Source organism: Monopterus albus, unplaced genomic scaffold (assembly GCF_001952655.1).
Source record: "Monopterus albus unplaced genomic scaffold, M_albus_1.0 scaffold339.1, whole genome shotgun sequence".
In the NCBI taxonomy this organism is placed as follows: Eukaryota; Metazoa; Chordata; class Actinopteri; order Synbranchiformes; family Synbranchidae; genus Monopterus; species Monopterus albus.
The window spans coordinates 76,524-88,279 of NW_018128219.1; the positions used below are offsets into that span (position 1 = coordinate 76,524).

Consider the following 11,756-nt stretch of genomic DNA (forward strand, 5'->3'; position numbering starts at 1 on the left):
CCTGCCTGGCGTCGGGGCCGCCCTCCCGAGCGGTCTCCCTGGATTCACCCCATGGACTAGGACTTTGTTTTTCGGGTGGTTTTTATTCTGTTTTTGTTCTTTTACCTGTTTCGTCCGGGTTCCCCTTGTCTGTGTTGTGGTTCCTGTGGTAGTCTTGTTTTTTTGGGGGGGGGTTTGTTTTTCTTTCAACGTGCCCTCCTTCCTGGCCCCCTCCTCCCTCCCTGCTTGGTCCTGTTTTGGTTTGTGTTTGGATGTCTGGGAGCCATCCTTGTGGGGGGGGTACTGTCATGATTCGGTTCCACTGCTTCCTGTCTGGCTTTTATTTTGACACCATTTCCTGTTTTGTTTCACCTTAGTTCTGGTCTTTTCTTTACGTTCTTCATCACTCACATTAGTTTCACCTGCTTCGTTATTTTGTGCACCTGTTTTCATCTCTATTTAGGCAGCGTCCTCCCATGAGGACGCTGCCAGATTGTTCTAGACCCCAGCTCAGACTTTCCAGCGTTATATTCGGTTTTTGGTATTTGTGTTTCGGACTCGGACTGTTTTGTGGATTACCCTGTTCTGCCTTGCCCTCTTATCTCGGACTGCTCCTGTGTATCGGCTTATCGGACTTTCTATACGGACTACGCCCTTTGGATTTCCTTGGATGTACGTGTTTGCTGGCTCTGACTTGGGACCGATACCGACCGTGAGTTTTTGTGTTGCACCGTGTGTTGTATGGTTTTTTGTTTAGTTTTAGTTCTCTTAATAAAGAGACGGTTTTTGTTTAAACACTTCCTCGTCTGGCCATTTAATAGAGTTCACAAAAACACTTTTCGGCCACACTACGCGCGCCGTTTTCTGACAGTTAATGCCTGTCTGAGAAAAGTGTAAGTGTAGTGAGGGGTTTTACAGCCTTAAAACATCTATAATAATTCTAAAAAATAAAGCTGGCTACTTCGTGGATTTCGCCTATTGCGGGTTATTTTTAGAACGTAACTTCCACTGTTAACAAGGGACCACTGTATATATTTTTAAGTAAAATGTCATATTTTTAAATCATAAAAATACCTGCTGTTGTTCAGAGATTTCTCTCTACAAGGCTGCATTCATATAAGGTAGAGACTTGAATCTCGGATCAAGGAATGATGCCCTGTTGAGATACTCTTGGAAGTTAGGATCTGTGTATCTGTTTTCAAAGTCCTGAGTGATGGCTGCCTTGGCATCCTTTATGGCTAGACTCTCATCCTCTACAGGCTCCATGGATTTGAGTATCATTCTCTTCAGAGGGAGAACCATTGACAGAGATGGAGTTGTTTCAGTGCTTAAGAGGGTGGTGATTGTCTTGAGGGGATTAAGCAGATTAATCATTTCCTCTGCCAGTTTCAGTTCACTGTCAGACAACACTGCAATGTCAACACCGACATTCTTCTAAACATTTTTGTCCATTAGGGCAGAGTAGATGGCAGGCTGCTGCTCCAGATATCTCTCCATCATGTCATAAATGATATTCCATCTAGTTGGGCAGTCATGTATAAGTTTGTGAACAGATATGAGCATCTCCTGCTTGACTTTCAGGGCATGAGCAGCTGTTGTGCATTTATGGAAAAATGTTACATTTTTTCTGACCTTACCCAATAGACGGCTTATCTGTTGAATTGCTACTGCCTTCTTGGCTGCAAGGTTCAGAATGTGTGCAAAACATCCAATTTGTGGCCCTAATCCAGCTGCTGCTTTTATGGCATTTACCATGTTTTGTGCATTATCTGTGGTGACTGGAATGGTGATGTTAGGTCTCTCCAACTTCCAGTCTGTAACTGCACTCATCAGTGCATCGGCCAAATGGCTACTTGTGTGGCTTTCAAAAAGAGGGCATGTTTGAAGGACAGAGCCCTTTCAGCCCTTGGTATTTCTTGAAGCAGGTGGCGGCTCTATTAGCAGCTTTGCCCTGGAGGTCCAACTATCATTTATCAGAACAATGTTTGGGGCATTTGCAAGTTCGTTCTCAATTCTGCTCCGTGTTTCCTCATATAGATCAGGAATTACCTTGTTGCTGAAGTGGGTACGCGGTGGGATTTCAGCATTTGATTAAGACAATGGAGCCGCGTTACGAAATCCCCTCGCGTACCCACTTCAGCAACAAGGTAATTCGTGATCTATATGAGGAAACATGGAGCAGAATTGAGAACGAGGTCTAGTCTTCTCCTCCAGTCCTCACACACACTCCTGATCAGCTCTGCAGCTAACTATATGGCCATTTCCCAACTTCCTGTAATTGTCCAGATCTTGACGTCCAACCAGGCCCCCACCCTGGTTACACTTCTCTATTTTGGGGACCCCCTGCACACTGTGCTAAACAACAGGAAGTTTGACGCCCGATGTTCTTGCAGAGACCCGTACAAAGGGGCAGCGAGTTCACTCTGACCACACTACATATTGTCCATTAACTAACACTTACCTCTTAACTAAGTTAATAACTATTAACAACATTCTGAACCTATTCTGATTATATTCAGTTTGCTTTTACCACTACAGAACTCATATATTTAACTTAGGTGCTGTCCATTTCTTCTGATCATCCCTGAGATGGTTCTACACCTTCATTTGAGTCCAGCTGTGTTTGATTATACTGATTGGACGTGATTAGGAAAGCCACACACCTGTCTATATAAGACCCTACAGCTCACAGTGCATGTCAGAGCAAATGAGAATCATGAGGTCAAAGGAACTGCCTGAAGAGCTCAGAGACAGAATTGTGGCAAGGCACAGATCTGGCCAAGGTTACAAAAAAAAATTTCTGCTGCACTTAAGGTTCCTAAGAGCACAGTGGCCTCCATAATCCTTAAATGGAAGACGTTTGGGACGACCAGAACCCTTCCTAGAGCTGGCCGTCCGGCCAAACTGAGCTATCGGGGGAGAAGAGCCTTGGTGAGAGAGGTACAGAAGAACCCAAAGATGACTGTGGCTGAGCTCCAGAGATGCAGTCGGGAGATGGGAGAAAGTTGTAGAAAGTCAACCATCACTGCAGCCCTCCACCAGTCGGGGCTTTATGGCAGAGTGGCCCGACGGAAGCCTCTCCTCAGTGCAAGACACATGAAAGCCCGCATGGAGTTTGCTAAAAAACACCTGAAGGACTCCAAGATGGTGAGAAATAAGATTCTCTGGTCTGATGAGACCAAGATAGAACTTTTTGGCCTTAATTCTAAGCGGTATGTGTGGAGAAAACCAGGCACTGCTCATCACCTGTCCAATACAGTCCCAACAGTGAAGCATGGTGGTGGCAGCCTCATGCTATGGGGGTGTTTTTCAGCTGCAGGGACAGGACGACTGGTTGCAATCGAGGGAAGGGTGAATGCGGCCAAGTACAGGGATATCCTGGACGAAAACCTTCTCCAGAGTGCTCAGGACCTCAGACTGGGCCGAAGGTTCACCTTCCAACAAGACAATGACCCTAAGCACACAGCTAAAATAACGAAGGAGTGGCTTCACAACAACTCTGTGACTGTTCTTGAATGGCCCAGCCAGAGCCCTGACTTAAACCCAATTGAGCATCTCTGGAGAGACCTGAAAATGGCTGTCCACCCACGTTTACCATCCAACCTGACAGAACTGGAGAGGATCTGCAAGGAGGAATGGCAGAGGATCCCCAAATGCAGGTGTGAAAAACTTGTTGCATCATTCCCAAAAAGACTCATGGCTGTATTAGCTCAAAAGGGTGCTTCTACTAAATATTGAGCAAAGGGTCTGAATACTTATGACCATGTGATATTTCAGTTTTTCTTTTTTAATAAATCTGCAAAAATGTCAAAAATTCTGTGTTTTTCTGTCAATATGGGGTGCTGTGTGTACATTAATGAGGAAAAAAATGAACTTAAATGATTTTAGCATATGGCAGCAATATAACAAAGAGTGAAAAATTTAAGGGGGTCTGAATACTTTCCGTACCCACTGTAACTATTAACTATATTCTGATCCTATTCTGATTATATTCACTTTGCTTTTACCACTACAGCTGCATGTCCTTAGCGATGAAAAACCCCAGCACTTTAATTATTGTTTTGTGTCTTTCCGAATTAGAGCCGAGTGCCTGTTTAAACACAGAAGGCAACGTCTGCTGTTTCGGTCTCACCTGTGCTCGAGCGCTTTCAACAGTGTGATGACGACGGCGCAAATGACTCATCATATTGGATGTACTGCCCTGAGCATACGGCACTTGCGCGTGACATGGCAAATTTTATATACAGTGACTGTTTTGTCCAAGTTTTTTTTTTACCATCGCTGCCGTATTCTATTGGAATGGAGTGGGGCGTATTCAGAACCATACATTAGCTGAACTCTGTTTTATGCGGGTTTTTTTTCACCAAACTGTATTGTAAGTGCGTGGTCAGAGCAACCGCGGTCCACATGCGTGTCGAACCGTGAGAGGAGAACGGACAGTTTGAATCTTTACCGAGAACCGTTGCACCCCTAGTTCACATCTGGTGAATCTGGTGGAGTCCTCACCCTCGGATGCGATGCAAGATGTAGCAGCAGTGTGCTTTGGGTCATTGTCCTTGAAGAAGTCGTGATCTGATCCAAAATGATCTCTGATGTATGGTGCTATAGTGTCTTTGATGATGGCTCTCTCAAAATATTGTCTGTCCATAATTGCCTCAAAAATGACCATATGCCCCGCTTCATGTCTTGAAATCATTCTCCAGACATGGAACTTTAAAGGATATTTGAGCTGGTTTGGCAACAAAATGGCCTTTTTGTGTTGAAACTTCCCAGACTCCATCCACAGAAGAGCTTGTCATAGCCTTGCATCTTTGCTGCGGTCTTTCATCTTTAGCCCCTTTTCCACTGCCTGGTACCAGCTCAACTCGACCCACCTTATTTGTGTTTTCTTCATTCAAATGTTGGATATAGTACCTGGTACTATTTTTGGTATCTCCTCCGTCGAGGTTCCAAGTGAGCAGAGATGATACCAAACAGTGATGTGTAAAGACCATAGACTAGATGTTGATCAGATAAATCACATCATCAAAGTGTGAGACGTCCTAGAATGAAAATAAACCCCGCCATTTTTAAAAGCAACATTATTTAATGCTAACTGCTATTTTACTGTAGTTACTGTGCTAACTAGAAACAGCCACATACCAAGAATCAAAAAGAGCATACCTTTAATGTCATCAATTGTTAATGTGTCAGTTGCTAATGTTGTCATGGCTGTGTAATGCGGTGGCGCTATGACAACCAACTACACTGAGAAGGGACCATCTACAGTGGAAAACCAAGCACCCACTATCAAAAGCAAGTAGAACTGAGTCGAGTTGGTAACATGCAATGGAAAAGGAGCTATTGGGCAGAAGCAAGTCTGAAGAGCTGAATGACATGACATAATCATTAGTTGGGTACAGCCCTAATTTGTTGCCTTTTATGTACAAACTTTTAATTACTCACACCTTCTTATAAATTCATCACTACAGTTGGAAAACCATCAAAGTAGCCGCACTTTTTTTTTTTAAGATTCTTGCTCAGCTTAAATTTTGAAATGTAGTGAATTTAAACAATCACTGAATGGTGTTAAGAATAGTCATAGGCTATATGCAATTTTTGAAACCCAAATTTTAGTCCAATTTTATAACAACCTTGCGTGTGCATTGAGTTTTGTTGTAATGTGGAAATTACCTAAATAAAGCTGAAGTCTAATTTCATTTTACGTGTCTGTTTTTCTTCCTTGTCTTATAAAGTGTTGTGATGTCGCGTGGTGGCTTCCCATGTTTACGTTTCTGTTTACCTGTTCTCTCCCCGCTGCTCTGTCACCGCAATTAGTCGCCATATTATTCACCTGCTGATCCCCCGGTCCGGTCCCTTGCGGTATCTCTCTGCAATCAGGCATCATTTCTCCCACCTGCTGCTTGTCGTCTCCCGGTCCTGTCAGGTATATATACACCCTGTCTTCCGCCGCCTCTTTGGTGGTTCATACCGTACTATTACCTTACCTTTATGCTACGCTACGCTACCCAGTTAGCCTTATGCGTTTGTGTCCTGAGCTTACCGTCTGTTCATCTCCGTGTACCGTCCGTTTCTACCAGTCCTTGTTTTGGCAGCTCTGCAGCTCCGCTTACGCTGTGCCCGTTCTATCTGCAACCTGCGTCGTTTTATGTTTAGGTGTGTAAGTCCTCAGCTCCTCATCTCTCCCTTTGTCTGTCTATTAGTCACCGCTGCCCTGTGTTCTCCTGTTTGCCCGCTCGTCTGCTATTGCTGGCTTTTCTGTTCGTCCTCTGGTTCCTGTGTCTCTTCTGTTGCCCGCTCTCCTGCTCATCCTCTGGTTCCTGGTCCCTCCTTGGTCTCCTGCTCGCCCCTCCTGGTCTCCTCCCTGGGCCCTCCTCTTCCTGCCACCCAGCCTTACCTGTGTTTTTGTTCATTAAACCACTTTCTTTGGCTCCTACTCCTCCTGGTCTGTGTCTGCAACTGGGGTCCACACCACTCTCACACGTAACATAAAGTATCTGAAATGAAACGTTGAATACCTAAGTAATCCTCCTTCCCCAAGAACTCTTAAGAATGTGAAATGGATTTATAATTATTCATCCCAAATTACACACTGGACAGAGCAAATATTTACAGGGTTCAATGAGGCTGTGGATGTAATTATGTTCTGACAATATAATATATTATGTGTTCTGATTGTGTTTGGTTTACACTGGGTGTGCTTGTGTGACTCAGGCATTTTTATAAAAAAATAGTGTCTCCACAGTGGATGGTTTTAGGTGATTTCGCTTTTTTGAGACAACTTCCCCAGCCTTGGAGAACACCTTTTCACATGGCACAGAAGATGCTAGTGTCACCAGGAACTGTTTGGCCAGGTTGAACAGGTGTGGGTACAGGGATTTGTGCCTCGACCAGTAACCTAAGGGGTCCTTTGATCTGTCCAGAGGAGGAGCAGACAGATATTGCTGAACCTCCACAATGAAATCTGTAGTAGCGTTCTGAGATTTTCTGTCTTCTTCTGCATCTTTGTCAAGAAGCTTCCACAGGTCATTGCCTGAAAATAAAACATTACAGGACATTTATAAAGCATTTAATTACATACAAATAAATATGTAACTACAAATGTGATTAATGGTGTACCTGTGGAAGCCGCAGCAGGTTCTGGCTGTGCCGGTGTTGTTATGTCATCATGAGATGTGTTTTTGATTAAGGCAGCACACTCTGACTTCAAGCGGCACACAGCTGCATCAGCGTTGGCTGGATTGTGAAAGCCAAGTGTTATAAGTATAAACCATGTTTAGGTTGTGTGACAGAGCGTCTCTGTCGCTGACTGCGTACACACATCTCACACACACACTTAGTGGACGGACACGTCATCCTGGTAGCATTCTCTCTCACAAAAGTGGGGTGACCTGTGGTGGGTCTCAAGTAAACCCAACCTTTCATGAATCACTTCAAACACTTGTTTCTGAAGTAAATTCAGCCCTGCACCCTGGAACAGCCATCTTGGAAAACTGCATAGGGAGCAGGGATGCACACTCTTGATTAACTGACAGTTCCAACTGATTAATACTTTCAATTAAAAAATGGTTTTATGTAATCTTGTGGTAGGTCTCTAGAGCCTATATATCAACTCATGGGGGAGTGTGGTGTAAATTGGACCGGCTTCCCCATGGGTACCATTGGACTGGGTATTTTCCACCTCGGGTCTGACGGTAAACAGAATAACCACACAGCATGTTGCTGTTTCTGAACAAAAACCAGTAGGCTATGAGGTTCTCTTGTTAACCTCTTGGGGTTTTGATTATTACTCAGTGGAGGAGGAAGTTTTCAGAGACTTACAATGTATGTTTTCGATAAAGTGCCCATGGCATGCTTTTTCTGAGTTATCAGCAATGTTACAACAATGAATTGGCTAAAAAAAATAGATGTTACATATGTTGTACTTCTATGCAGAAGCAATTTGGTTTATAAAAGTCTCACAGACTCTCACTGGCAAGACTTTTTTTTCCAACTGTCGAAAGTCTCCTATCTGTGCACATTCATGGGGGCTTGCCTGACATCCACGGGTGACATTTTAAAAGCAAGATTATTTTTTTGACTGCACATGGTTTTGTGGATATATTGTACCTCCTGCTGCCTGCATTGTTAACAGATGTGGAGAAAAATACAGGGCTTGAAGTTGCTGCATGCACTGTTTTTACCTTACTGGGTCTTACATGGCATGAATGGGGCGGCTGGAAACCTACAGGCAGCTGACCAGTGAAACACCCTGGGGTGGTGATCAATCAGCTGATCAATGCTGCTGCATTCCCCCTGAGCACAGTGCCTGTTTGTTATGCCTTGAGGCTTGAGGCCAGTGTGTCTGCCGCATGTGATGTGTTGCAGGTTGGTGAGAGGATGCTAACGATCCATGATGTTACTCTCGGTCCAACCCTGTTGGAATTGATTTTCATACTCTGGGAATGTATGTGGTCACGTGTAATGCAAGGAATTTGTGGGGGAAGATGTAGCGGTCACTGGTTGGATTTGCCAACCTTGAAGTTTCCACTACACAGTGGGACAAAACGGTAAGTAAAAAAAAAAAAAACCCATACATGTTGCATGCCTGTTAATGTGTTTCTGTAGAGAACTGTTGTAAGGCTGGAGAAGTTATGTCTGCATTATGCCAGTTAAAATGTGGGGTTTCTCAATTACCTGCTTTGTTTAGTGCTACAAATCTCTTTTCATCAGAATTTATACTGTTTACCTATGTATGGAGGAGAAATTCAAATGAATATTGTGCTTTGTCATGCGTCCACTTCCATATTCTGGCTCGAACATGTCGCGTAGGATTTGAGATATTGTCAGAAACGTAGCTTATTTGTTTTCTTTTTTTGTGTTGTCCTGGCTTCCTGACGGTCTTGTGTCAAAGTGTTCCCCCTTCGAGCTGTTTCATGTAGTGCCCCCCTCAGTGGTTGTGGTCAGGATAATTTTAGGATTCAGGTTAGGGGAAATAGATTTCAACACAACAGCAGCAAAAGGAGTTGTGTGCGTTCACAACTATCCTAATTTTTCAGGATGAGGCTCTCTGGTTTTATTGTTCTGAAATAATTAGACTATTTGGAGTTGTGATGGGTGCAAAGCTAATCTAGAGATACCCAAGATTAAACATTAAATAGCTGGAAATAAGCAGGTCATGGGCTCTTTGATCTCGGTGCTCAAAGTGGGCAGGTGGTACTAGTACTTATGCTTTTTACTATTTGGTGTACCAGCACTTCTCACAAGCTGCCTGTACTGTTTTCTGCTCCCTCCATGGGTTTGAGATGCGATGCGTCTTGCCTGGACAGTGGATGAGCAGATGATGGGAGGAGGGCCAGTGACAAAGATCCGCGCTCCCCCAGGAAGCAACAAAAATTCAAGCTTAAGAGGTCCCAAATAATCAATCATATCAATTCCAAACAAAATACAAAGTGTGACATCCCCACTCTTTGTCATCTTTTTCAGTCCTACACTTCTCCTACCACGGTACAGAAGTCCTGGTTCTAAGGTTTACTTGCACCATTAAGGTCTTTGCAGTACCTGCAGTTTTAAGAGAAATATAGGTAATGAGAGGAGTCTGCTGTACTTTAAAAGAAGGTAACATTCATGGCCCACATCTAGTACTATATTACATGCCCCTAAAGTAATGTGAGCAGCCTGAAATGAGCAACACACAAAAAAAGCTGTTTCTCAGTTCACAGTTCCACATGTGTGTGATGCGTGTTCTGTTTATGCTGTATTTGCACATATAAAAATAAAAACACCTTATGGAAAATGCGTTTTTGAATGGGCCACAGACACTTATTCATTCTAAATAGCCTAGCATTTTAATCTTGTTGGTTAATGGCCAATTAACAAGCATCTGCTGTCAGGAAAAAAACCTATGTGCATCCCTAATAAGGAGCTATACACCAGGATGAATTAACACAGAAATTTTTCCTTTTAAATGCTGCCTTCATGTTAAGGCATCTGTAAAATCCAGCACTGTAATATCTGTGAAATAAGACTTTTTGACGTTGCCATCCTTATCAGCTCAAATAATTTTGAGATTTGCATACTTCACTGGCATCTGCTAATTCCTGGTCTACCCTCTTTGCCAACAGGGACTGATTCAGAGCTGGGACATCATGATGCCAGTGAACTTTCTGGTCACGCACTGGCTGATCAACTTAACACCAGGTAAACAAGAAAGCAAACATGTATGGCAGCAGTACCAAGTGCTTGGCTCTCTTGGACATATGAGATTATCTAAATTTAAACTTGTAGTAAGGTTGCTAATATTACACCACCTTTTGTGGATGGGTGGATGCTCTGTGGGTCTTCAAATGAAATCAAATTTTATTTGTATAGTGCAAAATCGCAACAAAAGTCATCTCAGGACTCTTTACAAAGTAAGGTCTAGACCTTACTGTTATCACTATTATTACAGAGGGAAAACTCAACAAATCCCTTTTGAGCAAGCACTTGGCGACGGTGGGGAGGAAAACTCCCTTTAACGGAAGAAACCTCCGACAGACTCTTGGTGGGAAGCCTTCTGCCATGACAGTCCTCAGCAGATGGAGATAATCAGTTGTCATGTTATTATAAATGTTTATATTTTTATTCTTTAGAGCATGTTAAGGACTTCTCATCTGTGCAGGCTTAAATTGATCTTAAAATGCATGTAATTGTATGCCTCCAACAGCCGTGGACAGGGGCTTTGTTGTCTGTCTCTTCGTCATGCCGATTTTTGTAAATGTAATATCTTGAACACCTTGGGGGAATTTCTTCAAATTTGGCAAAGTGTCCACTTGCTTTCAAGTATGAACTCATTAGATAATGGTCACCATGATCTTGCACCTGTCAGCCCATTTTTCTGAACACAGTATTGCAGAAATGCCTTGAAAAGATTTCTTCAAATTAAATCAAATCAAATCAAATCAAATTTTATTTGTATAGCGCCAAATCACAACAAAAGTAATCTCAGGACACTTTACAAAGTAAGGTCTAGACCTTACTGTTATCAATATTATTACATAGGGAAAACCCAACAAATCCCCCTTGAGCAAGCACTTGGCGACAGTGGGGAGGAAAAACTCCCTTTAACAGAAGAAACCTCCGACAGACCCCGGCTCTTGGTGGGTGGCCTTCTGCCTCGACCGGTTGGGGTGAGTGGATAGAGGAGAGACAAAAGAAGAAAAGCAACAAGACACAACAATCAAACACTGATCAGGTCGATGTGGCTGGTGACTGCTCGTCAGAGACGTAGAGCTCCAGGGCCAGGGCAACCTGCAGAAAAGTACAGGGAGAGAGAGAGGACACACTACGGGAGAGAGGAGACACAAAGTTAGTAATGTGTAATGGTGGCATATAGAAGCATAGGGAGAGAGAGGAGAGGAGAGAAGAAGAGAGGAAAGGGGAGAGAAACTCAGAGCATCATGGGGCCCCCCAGCAGACTAGGCCTATAGCAGCATAACTAAGGGAAGGCTCAGGGTCACCTGATCCAGCCCTAACTATAAGCTTTATCAAAAAGAAACATCTTAAGTCTAATCTTAAAGGTAGAGAGGGTGTCCGCCTCCCGAACTGAGACTGGGAGTTGGTTCCATAGGAGAGGAGCTTGATAGCTAAAGGCTCTGCCTCCCATTCTGCGTCTGTGGACTCTAGGAACCACAAGTAAACCTGAGAGCAAAGTGCTTTGTTGTGATGAAGCTCTATGAGGTCTTTAAGATACGATGGAGCCTTGTCATTAAGGGCTTTGTATGTTAGGAGAAGGATTTTAAATTCTATTCTGAATTTTA

General features: G+C 43.4%; 1 protein-coding gene across 1 annotated transcript in view; it reads left to right on the top strand.

Moving 5' to 3' along the window:
* Positions 1-11,756, top strand: part of smad10a (SMAD family member 10a) — an 88,310-nt gene that overhangs the window by 17,030 nt on the left and 59,524 nt on the right. The window contains 1 exon segment of the mRNA XM_020624814.1: positions 10,083-10,158. Coding sequence (XP_020480470.1) covers positions 10,083-10,158 — 76 coding nt within the window.